The sequence below is a fragment of the Pelobates fuscus genome, chromosome 4 (genome assembly GCF_036172605.1).
Source record: "Pelobates fuscus isolate aPelFus1 chromosome 4, aPelFus1.pri, whole genome shotgun sequence".
In the NCBI taxonomy this organism is placed as follows: domain Eukaryota; kingdom Metazoa; phylum Chordata; class Amphibia; order Anura; family Pelobatidae; genus Pelobates; species Pelobates fuscus.
The window spans coordinates 182,453,665-182,472,994 of record NC_086320.1 but is presented as its reverse complement, the minus strand read 5'-3'; the positions used below and the strand labels follow the sequence as shown (position 1 = coordinate 182,472,994).

The 19,330-nt window shown below is 42.4% G+C and overlaps 1 protein-coding gene across 1 annotated transcript; it reads right to left on the bottom strand.

Moving 5' to 3' along the window:
* Nucleotides 1-11,584: 11,584 nt before the first annotated feature.
* On the bottom strand, nt 11,585-15,034 carry LOC134609395 (uncharacterized). The gene is made up of 3 exons (XM_063453072.1): nt 14,743-15,034; nt 13,393-14,640; nt 11,585-12,237 (listed from the first exon to the last, which is right to left on the bottom strand). Exons 1-3 carry the CDS (start codon nt 15,032-15,034, stop codon nt 11,585-11,587), a joined length of 2,193 nt encoding a protein of 730 aa, XP_063309142.1.
* Between the last annotated feature and the right edge of the window lie 4,296 nt (nt 15,035-19,330).

Genomic DNA, 19,330 nt, shown 5'->3' with positions numbered 1-19,330 from the left:
TGTGTTTCAATGAGTGGACATGGAAAAAGCACAGCTCTAAGATTGAGAGCTCTTAGCTTACATGTGGACCACTACCTCATTAAAGCGGTCTACTGTCAGGGTACCTGTTGTCTCTACCTCTGTGGAGGTGAGACACTTGGACATTCTTCCTCGCAAAAGGGTTGAATCACTCGTTCCTCGCGGTTCCCTCGGTCGTTTACACGCCGGCCGCGAGGGATCCACTTCCTTTTATGACGCGGCGTTCAGTAGCTGACGTCATGACGACAACCCAACCCGATCTGTCAATCAAGCCCCAAGCACGAATGAGGATTCGTCGGGGGCGTGATTACCTGTTTGGAACCAGGGTATAAAATAGGGCTTTCTACATTTGTTCATTGCCCTGTCGTGGTTCTAGCTTGTCTAGTCACTCAGTGCTCTTGTATTCTGTTAGTTTCTTTGGTTTTGACCCGGCTTGTCTGTTCTACCTCGTTTACCTCTATTACCCTTTGACTCGGCTTGTCTCTCGCTTACCTGCTCTCTCGTTCCCTCGACCTCGGCTTGTCTCTAGACCATTCTTTACTTACTACTTACGTTAGTCCGGCCATTCTAAGGTCCGGTATACGTACCCTGTACCTGTTTGTACTCTGCGTGTTGGATCCCTGTCCCGATCCTGACATTACGACAGGGCCAATGGATCCTGCAGGTACAAACACTCAGGTTGGTTCTTCCGATTCTAGATTTGATGCCATGGATCACAGAATGGACCAGATGGCTCTAGCGCTGCAAGCTTTATTATCTCGATCTAGTAATCGACCGGAAGAGATGCGAGCCACGTCCATCTCTCCTGTAAGTTCAGGTCTAGAAGTAGCCACTGTAGGTGCTTCTTCCCGTATTTCACCTCCTGTACGTTATGGTGGTTCTCCGGAGACGTGCCGTGGTTTCTTAAACCAAATTGGTATTCATTTTGAATTACAACCTCGCTCTTACCCTACAGATAGGGCAAAGGTTGGATTCATTATCACACTCCTCATTGATAAGGCTCTGAGATGGGCCAATCCTCTGTGGGAGAATGAGAATCCGCTAGTCTATAATTATAATGCCTTTGTCGCTGCTTTTAGAAGAACTTTTGACCCTCCAGGTAGAAAGGTCAATGCAGCTAGATTACTATTGCGCCTTAGACAAGATAACCAAACCCTTGTGGATTATGCTCTAGAGTTCAGGTCTTTGGCGGCAGAAGTTAAGTGGAATGAACAGGCCTATATAGACGTATTTGTAAATCTGATGTAATTCTAGACGAGGTGGCTACTAGAGAGCTTCCTGAAAATTTGGAGGATTTAATTTCTTTTATTTCTCGTATTGACGAACGTTTAAGAGAAAGACAGAACACTCGAGATAATATTCGTAGACCTTCCTTTAAACTAGCTCCTTTATTTCAAAGTCCTCAAACCACTATCCCAGTTTTTTCTGAACCTATGCAGATAGGCAATACTCGCCTCTCAGAAGAAGAGAGACAGTACAGGAGAAAGGAGGGGTTGTGTACGTATTGTGGAGTAAGAGGGCACCTTCGCCTAAATTGTCCTAATCGTCCGGGAAACGCTCGCACCTAAGTTTCTCTAGAGGACAGGCCTTGGGTGTTTCTATTTTGTCCTCTATACACAATTATAAAGATCACAGGCTTCTGCTACCTGTTTCTTTAGCATGGGAGAAGGGAGTAATAAAGACTATGGCATTGATAGACTCCGGAGCTGCTGAGAGCTTTATTGACCAAGTTTTTGTTTCTAAACACTCTATCCCATCTCAGCTAAGAGACACCCCCTTGGCCGTTGAGGCCATAGATGGTAGACCATTATCTGAACCTGTGATTTCTCATGAGACTATACCTGTTATTTTGACTGTTGGTATCTTACACGAGGAGGGTATATCCCTTATGCTTATCTCGTCCCCTTCTGTTCCTATAGTTCTGGGGTATCCATGGTTAAAGAAACATAACCCTATTATTGATTGGGAGCTAGGGGAGATAACTTCATGGGGTCAGGGTTGCCAGGACAGGTGTTTACAGAGAGTCTCACCACTTTGCGTAGGTAATACACCGGTTAACTCCACCCAGTCTACAGACTTACAAATACCGTCCCGGTATATAGATTTAAAGGCAGTCTTTGACAAGAAGAATGCTGATACTTTACCTCCACACAGGTCCTTTGATTGCAAGATTAATCTCCTACCTGGTACTATGCCTCCGAGGGGCAATGTATATCCTTTATCCACTAAGGAGAACTTAGTCTTAGAGGAGTATATCCGTGAGAATCTAGACAAGGGATTCATTAGGAGATCATCCTCGCCTGCCGGGGCCGTTTTTTTTTTGTGAATAAGAAGGATGGTACGTTAAGGCCTTGCATTGATTACCGAGGTTTGAATAAAATAACTATCAGAAATGCTTACCCAATCCCTTTGATTACTGAGCTCTTTGATCGTTTAAAGGGTTCCAAGATTTTCACCAAGTTAGATCTCAGAGGGGCGTATAACTTGGTGAGAATTCAGCAGGGAGACGAGTGGAAAACAGCGTTCAATACTCGATATGGGCACTATGAGTACACGGTAATGCCTTTTGGGCTCTGTAATGCACCGGCAGTATTTCAGGATCTGATCAATGAAGTTCTTAGGGAATTTCAACAGGATTGTGTTATTGTATATTTGGATGATATACTAATACACTCTAGAGAAATTGAGACCCACCACAGACAAGTCAGAAGGGTATTGCGCAAACTCCTACAACATGGGTTGTACTGCAAATTGGAGAAATGTAGTTTTGACCAATCTCAGATAAACTTTCTTGGTTACGTGATTTCTGGGGAAGGCTTTAAAATGGATCCGGATAAACTCCAGTCTATTTTAGATTGGCCATTACCCAGGGGTCTCAAGGCCATTCAGAGGTTTATTGGATTCTCCAATTATTATAGGCGCTTCATTAAAGGATACTCTTCCATTATTGCTCCTATTACCAATATGACCAGACAGGGGGCTGACACTAAGACTTGGTCTACTGAAGCTCTCGTTGCCTTCAAGACACTTAAGGAACTTTTTGCTTCTGCACCAATTTTAGTTCACCCCGATACAACTTTACCTTTCCTACTCGAGGTAGACGCCTCAGAGACAGGTATAGGTGCCATCTTGTCTCAAAGGTTAGGCGTGGATAAACCATTACAATCATGTGTTTTTTTTTCCAAGAAACTATCTGGGACTGAAAGCAGATATGATATTGGTGACAGGGAACTACTAGCTGTTATCATGGCTTTAAAGGAGTGGAGACATTTATTGGAGGGGACCTTGCATCCTGTTACTATTCTGACGGATCGCAAGAACTTGTCTTATATTGGGGAGGCCAAGCGCTTATCCGCCAGACAAGCTCGTTGGTCCTTGTTCCTCACCCATTTCAATTACGTGCTCACTTATAGACCTGATTCTAAGAACTCTAAGGCCGATGCTTTGTCTCGCCAACATGAACCTTCTACTATATCTGAGACGGTTTTGTCTTCTATAGTTCCCAAGTGCAATATTATCGCCAACACTAGCCTCAGGATTCATTCTCCGTTGCTTGCCGAGATTATGAAGCTACAACATCTGGCTCCTAGACAGAGTCCTGAGTCACAATATTTTGTTCCTGCTGAACTCCAACTAGAACTGCTACAATGCTTTCACAATAGTAAGGTGGCTGGGCATCCTGGCATTCGTAAGACATGCTCCTTAATAGCCAAAGATTTCTGGTGGCCCTCCTTACGTAAAGATATTAGGGATTTCGTCGAAGCATGTGAGGTCTGTATGAAGACTAAACGACCTCAGACGCTCCCTTGGGGGCTTTTGCATCCCTTGGAAATTCCCGAGAAACCATGGACCTGTTTGGCTATGGACTTCATTGTCGATTTACCTGTTTCTAAAAAACAGACTGTGATCCTCACGGTGGTTGACAGGTTTACTAAGATGGCTCATTTCGTGCCCTTACCTAAACTTCCATCTTCTCCTGAATTGGCTGAGATATTCGCTAAAGAGATATTTCGTTTACATGGGATACCTTCCGAAATTGTTTCTGATAGAGGTTCCCAATTTGTTTCCCGTTTTTGGAAGTCATTCTGCTCTCAAATGGGTATCAAATTGAATTTCTCTTCTGCCTATCATCCCCAGTCTAATGGAGCTGCTGAACGCACTAATCAAAAGATCGAACAATATTTGCGTTGTTTCGTTTCCGAACACCAGGACGATTGGGTTGGTCTGATTCCTTGGGCAGAGTTCGCACACAACAATCTCGTTTGTGATTCTACTCGTTCTAGCCCCTTTTTCATGAATTATGGCTTTCATCCCTCCATTCTTCCCTCGGTTTCCCCTTCCCAAGGAGTACCGTCGGTTGATGTTCATGTTGCCAATTTGAGGAAGTTGTGGGATCAGACTCGACAAATTCTTCTGCATAATTCCATGTTGTTCAAGAAACACGCTGATAAACATAGAAGGGCGGCTCCAGTCTTTGTCCCAGGGGACAGGGTATGGTTGAGTACCAAAAACATTCACTTGAAGGTTCCTTCTATGAAATTCGCTCCTCGTTACATTGGACCTTACAAGGTCCTGACTCGAATTAACCCAGTTGCGTATCGTCTGGCTCTTCCATCTGCCTTACGCATTCCTAACTCCTTTCATGTTTCCTTGTTAAAACCCCTAATATGTAACAAGTTTTCCTCCACTGCATCCTCTCCTCGCTCTGTTCTGGTTGAGGGACAAGAGGAGTATGAAATCAATTCCATCATCGATTCTCGTATCTCCCGGGGGAAGTTACAATATCTGGTTGATTGGAAGGGATATGGTCCTGAGGAGAGGTCTTGGATACCTCAGGAGGATGTGCATGCGCCTCGCCTCCGCAGGGCTTTTCACCCCCGTTTTCCATCTCGTCCCGGTTCCTTCCGCCCGGTGGGCGTTTCTGAGGGGAGGGGGTACTGTCAGGGTACCTGTTGTCTCTACCTCTGTGGAGGTGAGACACTTGGACGTTCTTCCTCGCAAAAGGGTTGAATCACTCGTTCCTCGCAGTTCCCTCAGTCGTTTACACGCCGGCCGCGAGGGATCCACTTCCTTTTATGACGCGGCGTTCAGTAGCCGACGTCATGACGACAACCCAACCCGATCTGTCAATCAAGCCCCAAGCACGAATGAGGATTCGTCGGGGGCGTGATTACCTGTTTGGAACCAGGGTATAAAATAGGGCTTTCTACATTTGTTCATTGCCCTGTCGTGGTTCTAGCTTGTCTAGTCACTCAGTGCTCTTGTATTCTGTTAGTTTCTTTGGTTTTGACCCGGCTTGTCTGTTCTACCTCGTTTACCTCTATTACCCTTTGACTCGGCTTGTCTCTCGCTTACCTGCTCTCTCGTTCCCTCGACCTCGGCTTGTCTCTAGACCATTCTTTACTTACTACTTACGTTAGTCCGGCCATTCTAAGGTCCGGTATACGTACCCTGTACCTGTTTGTACTCTGCGTGTTGGATCCCTGTCCCGATCCTGACATCTACACACCTTACCCTCACATGCTGGACCGAACTTTACTCAGCTATGAGTTACAAAGACCGATTCAAACCCAAATTCCCCCTGATCGGTGGTTTAATCCATCTCACCAGGCATTTTGTAAAAACATTGGTTAGAGGTGGGTGTCACTAACTTAGCCTAACTATGGGAGCATCAAACAGTAAAACCCTTCCCCACACTACAGACAGAATGGCATGTACCCAACCAAGCTCTATTTTCATACATACAGCTCAAAGGCATACTTGCCTCACATGCTGGTCCCGAATGGGGTGCAAGAACAGCCAGTCCCCCATCCCCACAACTGATAGTAGAGATATTCTGGTCAGGACCCAACAAACCCAAGGCTCTCGCTGTGCTATAGATGGATGGATGGACTTCACACAAGCCAGACTTGTGCTGTGTCGGTCCCAGTGTGAAACTGACTGTGCCATAACCCTAGATGATGAAGTTTGGCTGAAAGCCCTCAATAGCCTCTCAAAAATGACAAAATGTTATTCCCACAAAGTGGCCCACAGAAAAGGTGGTACATGACTTTCCACAAATTGCATAAGATATTTCCAATGACCTCCTCCACCTGCTGAAGATGTGCCTCAGAGGAGGGTACTTTCCTTCATGTGTGGTGGTCATGCAGCGGAATTCACCCACTGTGGAACGATGTTTCCACTATTTTAACCTCACTGGGAGTGATAAACTTCCCCATGGCCTCTACATGCCTACTCCTACTGTTTCCCACTGATCTGGACCACAGGTATAGACAAATGATTGCATTGACCATTAGCGGCTCGCAACCTTATAGCACTCACCTGGAAATCCACTGTCTGCCCCTCACCGCCCCCCCCCCCCCCCCGCCTCCCAAATCAAAGACAAAATCAAACAGTTTTACATCTATGAACGCGTGTCAAAAAATGATAGCAAGAAAGCGCAGCTGTTCCAGTCTGCTTGGGATGCATGGGAACAGCAATACAAACAAAACTGACACCCCTTCATACAACTACCACCAAGTCACTTAACATCAACGTGGACTTGGTATATGGAGACTGAGATCCCGACTATGACATGTAAACCGTGCAAGGCTTACCCTACTCACTAACATACGCCTTGAAATTAGTGCTCACCAGGGATGGTACATTTGCTCTACCTTCGGTATTACTTCACAGGTGTTCTGTACATTACCATTTTCTTTACTTTTCTTTATGTTGTAGTATTGAAAAACATGGAAGGTATACAATAATGCTTAGATCTTCATATCTGTACAATGTACACTGCCTCTTCTGTTACCGTATCCTGTTACTGTACACTTTAGTATTATTACTAAGTTCACGCTTGTGGCCCTATACGGCCAGTTACTACATTTATTTATTTTTTATAAAATATATTACCAGGAAAGATACACTGAGATTTCTCTCGTTTTCAAGCATGTCCTGGGTTATGTCGCACATTATGTATGTTGTTTGAATATACACAGGGATATCTACCTGTAACTATGCCACGGATATTTAAAATGTTGAAACTCAAATAAAATACAAATATTAAAATAAAAAAATACAAATAAATATTAAATATTGATGATGAAAACGTACAGAGAATGACAGTGTTTGAGTGCAAAAAATATCTATCATCATACATTAAATTATTAGGGAAAAAGGTAAATACAGATAAACTGTGCATTGTTGACTTTGGCAAACAGTGAACTTATAAAAAATGGCATTGTGACTCATAAAATGACCTCATTTTAACACCATTTTTTAGTTTATTGGCAGCATAATTTCCACAAGGAAGTTGTGAATTTCTAGGTTAAAAGGCAAAGCTCTAAAGGACTTTGGTAGTTTTTTGTGAGCATTGATTTACTGAACAAGGTTTGTAAGTAACAAAGCTCAACTTTCTGCCAGGGATGTATCCTCGTATTATAAAGCAAGAATTCATCCTAGCTTATCTCTCAGTGCCCCAAGTATACCACATGTTTATTTAAAGCCTATCCAGCGGCCTTTTTCAATATGTTTTTAAAAAGCTTTTGACTCAAATTACTCATCTGCTTTGTTCAGCTTTGTATCAGTAATCTGAATACTTGAAGGCAAGAAATCCATATTTAACTCTGAGGGTACAGCTTTTCTAAGCCTTTTATGTCATTCTACATGTACATTTGCTGTATACAAGACCTCACTTTTATTAAACATCTCTAAGTCACTGTTTATGAAGTGCATGCTACATGCTTCTTATATATTCTTTAGCACTCATCATATTAAAAGCATATTAACCATTTCAAATCTTCAAAAGCATAATGATTTTAATCTGTAGGAGGATATTTAATGCTATACCTTGGAATGATGTATTTAATTGTATTAAGTGATGTAAAGCTAAAGTCCACCTGTCATAAAAAAAGAAAGGGTCATACTTTGCAAATAACAGAGTTTGCTGTGCAAGATGTCAAATGTATGGATGACATTTTATTTTTAGTTTACAACAATATTTTGAAATTATATTGTTTTGACATATAGATTTAAAATGACAAGCACGGCAGTAGAATTACATGATTTAAAATACAACTGGGTATAATCACTAATCAGTTACATGTTCCTCTGAGTTGCAAAACTTGGGGAACATGTCCTCACATTTTACCTCCAAGTGTCATTCAATAAATGCAATTAGGAATAAGATGTGGAGACTAAATCCCAAGAGTGTAGCTGGATGTGTGCCAAATGTTTATCCAGAAAAGTGAATGATTAAATAAAGTACAATAAAAGTGCCACTACTGGGCCAATAACAGCTCTCAATTAAGTTGTTTTGGATCCTGGACATCATGATACCGTATGGGGTTATACAGTTTTTGAATAATTTAGGGAATCGTTGTGGGGCACTTTAAGATGGGGCAGATCAGGGGTGGGGGGGGGGGGGGGGAGGGGGAGACCAGGGCAAGTGTCCCCCTTTCCCCAGAAGCCAGCCTTTATATGCAGTTCAATTTTGTATTTGCTGGTGCTGTGATGAATAGTGTACTCTCCATTACAGCTCTAATGTTTTTTGTTTTTTTTTAAATCAGAACAGCAAGGGCAGCTGCTGCCAACATTTCTTTCTCTCTTGGCTTTTCCCCTATATGGTCCTAAAACATTGTGGGGTTAAACCCCTAGTGATGCCTCTCTCAAAGAGCAGCATGCTGAGTACATGATCCTGCCAACAGCTATGCTCCACCCCCAGCTCTAATTAGCTGGCCATGCTGATTAGACATGTATGGGGCAACTTCTAGCTCTCTATCCGCAGCAAGGAGTGAGTGACAGTGATCTTGTGTGTAGTGAGCTTGTGTGTGCTCGTGAGCTGTGTGTAGTGAGTTTGTGCATAGTGAATGTTGTGTAGTAAGCTTGTGTGATCTTGTGTGTGTATATATTTGTGAGCGTGTGTGTAGTGAGCTTTGTGTAGTAATCTTGTGTGATCTTATGAGTATATTAGTGAACATGTGTGTAGTGAGCTTTCTGTCATATGTAGGGAATAATGTGTGTCTGTCAGTGAGTTTGTGTAGTGAGCTTTGTGTAGTAAGCTTATGTGATCTTGTGATTGTATATTAGTGAGCTTGTGTGTAGTGAGCTTCATATAGTGAGCTGTGAAGTGAGCTTATGAATAGTGAGCTTCTGTGTGTGTATCAGTGAGCTTGTCTTTGTGTCAGTGGCATGGGTGATCTTGTGTGTGTGTGAATTACTAAGCTTTTTGTAGTAAGCTTGTGTATAGTGAGCTTTGTCCAATGATCTTGTGTGTTCATGAGCTGTCTGTAGTGAGCTGTATGTGTATATTAGTGAGTTTGTGTGCAGTGAGCTTGTGTGTATCAGTGAGTTTTCTGCCCCTTTAATCAGATTAACTTAACTATTTAGTTATTTATTGAGAGATTATTTTCCAAAATATATCCTTAGCCAATTTCTGCAATTTACAGAGATTATATCAGAGCTTACAGAGCCAATTTAATTAGTGTCAGACTGCCTTGAGCTAATTAAAGGCAAAAAGGAGCAAAATAATTCAATAATAATTGAAGGCAAAACGAAGCAAACTATTTCCAAAACTTTTAACTCACATGGCCCCAAAACATTTCCAGGAATTTGCTCTGTTTTGAAACTAAACATTTTAACATTGTCTTTCTATTGGTGTCATGGCAAGGGTGCATCATTTATTATTTCACTATGGAATATTATCCTTTATTTGTAATTTGTGTAGTGCATTAAGGACCTGCCGGCCTGGCAGAGATGGTATTGTTAATGTAAAAAGGGGTTAACTTGATTGTATGGAGGTTAAAAGAGGTTAGGTCTTTTGAAGCTGGGACCTCCCACCGAGGTCTGATACAGAAGGGGTAGTTTGAATGACAGGGATGTGAAAAGGATTTTACCATATGGATGCAATGTGTGAGGTTCTACACTTCGAATAAGTCGGAATGTCTCTTCATCCATTTGGCATGTACCTTGTAATTGACGTTGGCAGGCAGGCATCCCTCCAATGGCCATTGGAGCAACTAAATGACCTCCATTTGTCTAAATATACATAGGGATTAAGGAGAAAGCGCAAGTAACATTTTCTTTTCTTTGGTTTTTACTATATATTGGGGCTGATGTGTGTTGTAGTCCTTGCTGCTTAAGCGCAGGACTTCTCTTTTTGTATTTGTATTTACTTTGTATCACACAGCCTGGTTACAATGCTGCTACCCATCCCATGTGTTCCCTATTAAGGGTTAATAAGTAAAGGGGTGTGTCACGAACGCACCCTACTCCAAGAGTGTGCGTGACGTAGTTGTGGTGGTGAAAGGGTTAAAGTACACTATTTGTCTGCACTAGACCGGAAATAATGACAAAATCCCCCTTTTTAACACCACCCACACTTAAACATAATAATATAACTATTACTATCTTAACGCTGCCACCACCAAGACAATTTATAAATGGAGTGCCTTGGTCCCCCAGGTAAATCAACAATAAAACCCACCAAATATTACTTAGTACAATATTTAAGGAATTACAAAAATACTAACTAGTCTCTTCAGGTAACGTGATTCTTAACCAGACAAAGGTAGAACTTAATAAATGAATGTTTATTATGAGCAAAAATTGTCACAGTGCATATAACAATATATGATAAACAAGTTATTTACACCAACAACAGATAAAAACAAAAAGGATAAAATACAGAAGTCCTAATTACTCACTTAGGTTTTTCAAAGTACAACTTCTGTCCAGGGGGTCTCTGGCAAGGAAAGATGGTGACTCACTCAAAATTAGATCTTGGCCCCAAGCAAGTACACACCACCCTTCAGGATTACAGGAGATATACCCTGTGGAATTATCACACCCCACCCAGGGGCGTACCTATAGTGATTCCTAGTGACCACCTCCTTTGTTCCAGAAACAGCAAGCCAAATATAAACTTTTTTGGTTTTATCTCCTCTACTGTACCTGCCATAGAAATAATAATTGCCTCTATGAATTCGTTATTGTTTTCCCATTCCATAGACATGTTGCACGCCCCACCTGCGATCCAATAGGACAGACATCACAATTCCTGCCACACGGTTTAAGTTGTGCAACTCATGTTTAGGCTTAATTAAAAGATTGGGCTTGTCCCATTCCAAATATAATAAAAATTAGGCTTTATTATTATTCTGTGGGGTAAAGATGAATGTTTTTGTCCTTCCTTTGGATATGATACTGGAGCAAAGCTAAAATGGTATTTACATTTCAAAGAGTTTTACTCAGCACTTAATGGTACAGGCCAAATGGATGTAGAGACATTCAGACTTTTCCCAAGTGTAGAACCTCACACCTTGCAGAGCCTTGATTACTTCACATCCATATTAGTAAAACCCTTTCAACCTTGCTATGCCATCCACACTTCCCCTTCTGTCATCCAACCTCTGTGGGGGTCCCAGCTTCAAAATATGTAACCCCTGTTGACCTCAGCAATAGCATCCTTTTGTGCCATTTACTACACAAATGGCATTAAAGGATAATATTTCATAATGTAATACAAAGTTATGCACCCTTGCCGTGACACCTCCCCCAAATAAGAGACGCAATGGGAGAAGGCTCACATGCCTCTACCTTGCGTATCAACACTTGTTCCTTTTTGCCTCCACCTCATACACTCATCTTTTTCATAACTCTGGTTCTCCATGAATGGGGTAGCCCTCATGTGTTCGCACACCTCCCCCAAAAAGGCTTGCCCTTTGTCCTTAAGGCATAGAACAGCCATATCCACAACACGCATGCCTGATTTGCCTGTTTCCTTCTCACACTGCGCTCTGGTCACATCTCTTGGGCCGCACCCACTGCGCCCATGTAGTAGCTCTAAGGGGAAGAAACCAACCAATTTCTGCAGTACTCCCCTATAAGCACACAAAAGATGAGACAGAGGACACTCCCAGGGTACCTGCAATGTATCCACACTCCTTATCTTTTTTAGTTTGTGGTCTGCCTGCAGGGCTTGTTGCCCTTTTTGACTCTGAACCTTTGGTTCAGAATCAAAAAGTTGCTTAGAGACAGATTCCTTCTCCTGAGCTGGCTTGGGTGTATGTGTGAGATGTGATTGTGATAAGCTGACAAGGTTCCTGGTTCCCTCCATACTTTCACACAGCCCATCTGATACATTTGCTTCAGGCACATATTGGCACACATATTCATTCAGCCCTCTGTCTCTAGAATTCTCTTCCTGCACATTGTCACATGACACCTTTGACACCCCTTGGTCAGGCACATAATGTGGTACACACTCACATAATTTCCTCTCCCAGCCAGGCCATCCTCCCACAATCTCACATAGCCCCTCACTTTCTCCTTGTTCTGGCACCTGACATACTCCTGACTGAGATACAGGGGAACATATCAACTCATCCTGCCCTGACTCCCAGTGGTTTGATCCACTTATGTTTTCACATGGCATCTCAAACAACCCTGGCTCTGACACAGATAGGCACACACGCTCATCCAGCCCTGCCTCCCCTTGCAGTTGTTTTTGCCCACTCACACATGGTATTGCAGGCACTCTTATTTCTGCCCCGGACTGGCATGCATGCTCATTCTGCCCTCGCACCCAGCACAATTGCCGGCATACACCTTCACATGTTTCCATGGACACCCCTGGTTCTGGCACAGATTGACACACATTCTGCCCTCCCTCCCAGTAAAGTTGCCCTGGCAAACTTTCCCCTGTTACCACAGACACCTCTGGTTCTGGCACAGCCTGGCACACATGCTCATTCTGCCCTCCCTCCCAGCACAATTGTCTGCATACATTTTCACAAGTTTCCACGGACACCCCTGGTTCTGGCACAGATTGACACACCTTCTGACCTCCCTCCCAGAGAAGTTGCCCTGGCAAACTTTCCCCTGGTACCACAGACACCTCTGATTCTGGCACAGCCTGGCACACATGCTCAATCTGCCCTCCCTCCCAGCACAATTGTCTGCATACCTTTTCACATGTTTCCACGGACAGCCCTGGTTCTGGCACAGATTGACACACATTCTGCCCTCCCTCCCAGTAAAGTTGCCCTGGCAAACTTTCACCTGTTACCACAGACACCTCTGGTTCTGGCACAGCCTGGCACACATGCTCATTCTGCCCTCCCTCCCAGCACAATTGTCTGCATACCTTTTCACATGTTTCCACGGACAGCCCTGGTTCTGGCACAGATTGACACACATTCTGCCCTCCCTCCCAGTAAAGTTGCCCTGGCAAACTTTCACCTGTTACCACAGACACCTCTGGTTCTGGCACAGCCTGGCACACATGCTCATTCTGCCCTCCCTCCCAGCAAGGTAGTCTACGTACACTTTTACATATTGCCCTCTGCACAGTAGGGCCCCTATGAGGCTTGGGTTTAAAACACACATTACCTTCAGGCACATACTGGGATAACAATCTACCTAAGTCAGTACCAAGTAATACATTTGCAGGGATATTCTCATCTACCCCCACATTTCTGAAACCCTTCCCCGCTCCCCAATCCAAATAAACTCGTGCCATTGGCACTACAAGCCGTATCCCCCCAATCCCTTTAACTGCTAGAGTCTTGCCAGGAATTAAGTCCTCAGAGCGCACTAGCTCTGGACGCACAAGAGTCACATCTGCCCCAGTGTCCCTGAGTCCCACAGTTACCTCTCCTCCGACTGTCACAGGTTGCAGATTCACATTGTTGCTGCCCTCTGATCTGGTTACAAACAACACAGAGGACGTTGGTTCCGAGGAGCGTCCCTCCCCAGCTGATAATGCTGGCTGCCGTTTCCCAGGGCAAGCAACACTAATGTGCCCCACTTGGTTGCAAATAAAACATCTGCGACTATCTCCTTGCGTAGCCATGGCACTAGCTCCCCCTCTCCCTGAGGTAGGAGCTGAAACAAAGGATGGCCCGCTAGGCCTGGTGATGGGGAGTCGTGGTGGTGTGGTCCTCCAGCTGGATGTTCCCTTGGCAAAACCTCTGCTCCGGTCCACTGTTGCTCGATTGGCAGTGTGGAAATCTGCCAGCTCACCCGCCTCCAATGCCGTTTTGGGGTTCCGGTCCAGCAACCATTCCTGTACATCGGCTGGGCAGAGCTGCAAAAACTGTTCTTTTATTAACAAGTCTTGCAAACTTTCCAAAGTGGTAATCTCCAGCCCTGTAGTCCACTGTCGGAATGCTGTCGCCAGGTGCCCCACCACTGCTGCATAACTTTCTGTGGGATGCTTTTGCAAAGTCCTGAATTTCTTTCGGTACACCTCAGGAGTAAGGTTGTACCGTTTTTGCAAGGCAGCCTTAATCACATCATAGTCCTGGTCAAATTCTGCTGGAAGCGTAGCAAATGCTTCCAGTGCAGGACCTCTGAGACCAGGGGTGAGGTATTTTGCCCACTGGTCCTTTGGTAGCTGGTACTGCCTGCAAACCTTTTCAAAACTGCGCAGGAAAACATCCAAATCATCATCTTTGTCCAAAGTTGGAAAGTTCTCTGCACGTGGTTTGGGTGCAGAAGAGTCTCTGGAATTAATACTTATAGGGGAGGCAGTCAACCTCTCCAACTCAGCCATTTTTATCTCATGCTCTCTGGCAGCTTGGCGCTCCGCGGCCTCTCTCTCAGCTTGCCGCTCTGCAGCCTCTCTCTCCCTCTCAGCTTGCCGCTCTGCAGCCTCTCTCTCCCTCTCAGCTTGCCGCTCTGCAGCCTCTCTCTCCCTCTCAGCTTGGCGCTCTCTCTCAGCTTGGCGCTCTCTCTCACCCTCCTGATATTTAAGGATAAGCTGCAGTTTTTGGTTTGTATCTGCTGAGTCCACATATTTCAACACAGTTTGCAAGTACAAATCCAAAGGATCTCCAGATCTCGGTACATCATTGACAAAAGCTGCAGGTATCTCCTCTGCAGTGTTTGAGGCATCATTTTGCACCGCTTGTTGCATATCATAGTCCACCAGTGCTTGTAATAGTTCCTCTTTTGTTTTTCCCCGACAGGGGATAGATCTCTCCCGGCAAAGCTGGTCTAGCACTGCCTTGGACTGCGCCTGGTACTCCATTTGGTAAATAAAAGATAGCAAAGAAAAAACAGAGAAGGGGGGGGGGGGACTGTTGAGGTGTAAATATATTATATATGCACTGAGTTCAGCCTTTGGAAATTGAGACACAATTTCTTTTAGTGCCTGGATTAACCAACAAATCCAGCAACACTAAAATCTGGTATAAAAAGATGAAAAATCTTTTAGTTATCCCACCGCTATGCCACCAATTTGTCACGAACGCACCCTACTCCAAGAGTGTGCGTGACGTAGTTGTGGTGGTGAAAGGGTTAAAGTACACTATTTGTCTGCACTAGACCGGAAATAATGACAAAATCCCCCTTTTTAACACCACCCACACTTAAACATAATAGTATAACTATTACTATCTTAACGCTGCCACCACCAAGACAATTTATAAATGGGGTGCCTTGGTCCCCCAGGTAAATCAACAATAAAACCCACCAAATATTACTTAGTACAATATTTAAGGAATTACAAAAATACTAACTAGTCTCTTCAGGTAACGTGATTCTTAACCAGACAAAGGTAGAACTTAATAAATGAATGTTTATTATGAGCAAAAATTGTCACAGTGCATATAACAATATATGATAAACAAGTTATTTACACCAACAACAGATAAAAACAAAAAGGATAAAATACAGAAGTCCTAATTACTCACTTAGGTTTTTCAAAGTACAACTTCTGTCCAGGGGGTCTCTGGCAAGGAAAGATGGTGACTCACTCAAAATTAGATCTTGGCCCCAAGCAAGTACACACCACCCTTCAGGATTACAGGAGATATACCCTGTGGAATTATCACACCCCACCCAGGGGCGTACCTATAGTGATTCCTAGTGACCACCTCCTTTGTTCCAGAAACAGCAAGCCAAATATAAACTTTTTTGGTTTTATCTCCTCTACTGTACCTGCCATAGAAATAATAATTGCCTCTATGAATTTGTTATTGTTTTCCCATTCCATAGACATGTTGCACGCCCCACCTGCGATCCAATAGGACAGACATCACAATTCCTGCCACACGGTTTAAGTTGTGCAACTCATGTTTAGGCTTAATTAAAAGATTGGGCTTGTCCCATTCCAAATATAATAAAAATTAGGCTTTATTATTATTCTGTGGGGTAAATATGAATGTTTTTGTCCTTCCTTTGGATATGATACTGGAGCAAAGCTAAAATGGTATTTACATTTCAAAGAGTTTTACTCAGCACTTAATGGTACAGGCCAAATGGATGTAGAGACATTCAGACTTTTCCCAAGTGTAGAACCTCACACCTTGCAGAGCCTTGATTACTTCACATCCATATTAGTAAAACCCTTTCAACCTTGCTATGCCATCCACACTTCCCCTTCTGTCATCCAACCTCTGTGGGGGTCCCAGCTTCAAAAGATGTAACCCCTGTTGACCTCAGCAATAGCATCCTTTTGTGCCATTTACTACACAAATGGCATTAAAGGATAATATTTCATAATGTAATACAAAGTTATGCACCCTTGCCGTGACAGGGTGTATATAAAAAAATACCCCTTTCTGTCTCATTAGAGATATCTTTGCCAGAAGCTCAAGGAAGCAGGCTGAAGGGTCAGTGTTAGGACCCGCTTAGGGGGGTCTGCCTTGACGTTGGCAGGCGGGCATCCCTCCAATGGCCATTGGAGCAACTAAATGACCTCCATTTGTCTAAATATACATAGGGATTAAGGAGAAAGTGCAAGTAACATTTTCTTTTCTTTGGTTTTTACTATATATTGGGGCTGATGTGTGTTGTAGTCCTTGCTGCTTAAGCGCAGGACTTCTCTTTTTGTATTTGTATTTACCTTGTAATTGATGAGACAAACTCCTTTGATATGCTAATGGCCATTAACCTTGTTCCAGTATCATATCCAAAGAGAAACATTCATATTTACCCCACAGAATAATAATGTAGCCTCATTCTTTTTATATTTGGAATGTGACAAGCGACATCTTCTAAACTAGCGCAAACATGAGTGGCCTGACTTGACCATAGGGGAAGGAATTGTGATGTCTGTCCTATTGGATCACAGGTGGGTATGCGACATGTCTATGGAAAGGGAAAGTAATAACAAATTCATAAATGCAATTATTACTTCTCTGGCAGGTACATAAGAGTAGATAGAGCCAAATGTTTCCATTTGGATTGACGTTGGTCTGGAACAGGAGGTGGTCACTTATTATTTCTATAAGTACGCCTTTACTCCACCCCTGGGCAAGACTAGATAATCCATAGGGTATATATCCAATGATTTAGGGGTGTTGGTGTACTTGCTTGGGGCCAAGGTCCAATTTTGAGTGAGTCACCATCATCCTTCCTTGCCAGAGACCCCTTGGGCAGAAGTTTTACTTTGAAAACCTAAGTGAGTAATTAGGACTTCTGTTATTTTATCCTTTTTGTTTGTATCTGTTTTTGGTGTAAATAATTTGTTTATCATATATTTTTGTATGCACTGTGACTATTTTTTGCTCATAATAAACATTCATTTATTAAGTTCTGCCTTTGTCTGGTTAAGAATCAAGTTACCTGAAGAAACTAATTAGTATTTTTCAATTACATAGATATTGAGCTAAGCAATATTTAGTGGATTTTTATTATTGATTTAACTGGAAAACCTAGGCACCCCATTTATAAATTGTCTTGGTGGTGGCCACGTTAAAATAGGAATAGTTATATTATTATGTTGAAGTGTGTGTGATGTTAAGATCTTGTCATTATTTCCGGTCTAGTGCAGACAAATAGTGAACTATAACCCTTTCGCCACCACAACTACGTCAGGCATACTCTAGGAGTACGGTGCGTTTGTGACAAATTTTGGGATTGACAATACCATCTCTGTCAAGCCAGCAGGTCCTTAATGGACTACACAAATTCCATTAAAGGACAATATTCCATAGTGCAATAATACATTATGCACCCTTGCTGTGACAATTGACATGACCTGATCAGGCATGACCTGATCATTAAGACAAATCTGAATCTAAAGACTGGCGATACAATTAGCGGAGTATAAAAAATGCTATCAGTACACATTTTCAAAATCCTAGATCATTCAAAGCATCTTTGACCAAATGGAAAATATTCATACTGTTCATTCCCAGTCCATAATACATATCTTATTTTATAAATAGAATTTTGTTGCATTTCTACACATACATTGGCAGTAACTACTACATTGTCTATTCTGTTTATCTATAGTGGTAACCAATGGAAAACATAAAATGCATATATATTGTTGTAAGTACACATTTCCCAATCTAATTGGTCATTCATTTTTTTTTTTCATTCTATTAAGTCAATCTCTTTTTTCCTTCATGTATTATATCTATACCCACAGGGTCACAGGTCCTCATGAAAGATATTTTTTTGCATGTTTCAATCATAATTTTGTTGATAGCTTACTTCTTCTCTGTCACTTTTGTTTCTAAATCCTACAATAAAGTTTCTCTGACTTTTATAAACTGTTTTTTTCTTTCACTGTCGTGCCTCATGGACCTCATGATATACACACTACCGACTCCTTCACTCGACACAATGATTTATCCCAAAAGGTTTGACTTAAAGGGTGCATCTGTAATAGCAGAGCATTTGTTAACTACCTGGTATTATTAACAACTACAATTAGAACTGAGATGAAAAATTTGGAGAAGTGCTAGGTCCTCAAATTCAAAGTGACATGACATGGGAAAAAAGGAGAAATATATGGTGCAGGACGTCAAATTTCCAAATTAAAAACAGAAGTAAACACACTTAGAGTGTAGGGAGCTATTTCTTAGACTGGGCAGTATAATCCCTGTCTGTGGATATAATGATGAAATCTTGGTCGAACCGAATCAGATATGCATATGTAACATAAACACAAGACCAAACAAAAGTTCAATATGTCAGGAAACCAAAAATGAATAAATAGTATAAAAATACACACTCACATTTGTCAGAGCCCTCTAATGGATCCTTGCATATGGCATTAATTGAATAATTCCCACTCTTAGGATACAGGTGCAGACTTCTTTCTGTTGGTAGGTAAAATCCTCGCCGTATATATAAAAAAACAAAATATAAAATATAGTGCACATTGTGTGGCTATAAGAGCATATAAAAATAGGAAATGTACTCACTTTTTTGAGCGCAAAAAAAAAGGTTTAGCTCAATCCAAAACGCTTGGGTGGTATATTCACCAAGGAAAATTATGTATTATCGTTAGTAGAATCAGGAAAGTCAAGGAGTATAATATAGATTAAATGTTATCATTATTCACATAAATAAAAGCAAATATAGAAAC

Excerpts from the sequence above, each read along its gene's own strand:
- LOC134609395 (XM_063453072.1), bottom strand. The coding sequence starts at position 15,034 with ATGGAGTACCAGGCGCAGTCCAAGGCAGTGCTAGACCAGCTTTGCCGG. Across the intron at positions 14,641-14,742 it reads TATCCTTAAATATCAGGAGG|CTGAGAGGGAGAGAGAGGCT; the intron begins GTGAGAGAGAGC and ends CAGAGCGGCAAG. Across the intron at positions 12,238-13,392 it reads ATCCCAGTATGTGCCTGAAG|GGGTGTCAAAGGTGTCATGT; the intron begins GTAATGTGTGTT and ends TGCCTGACCAAG.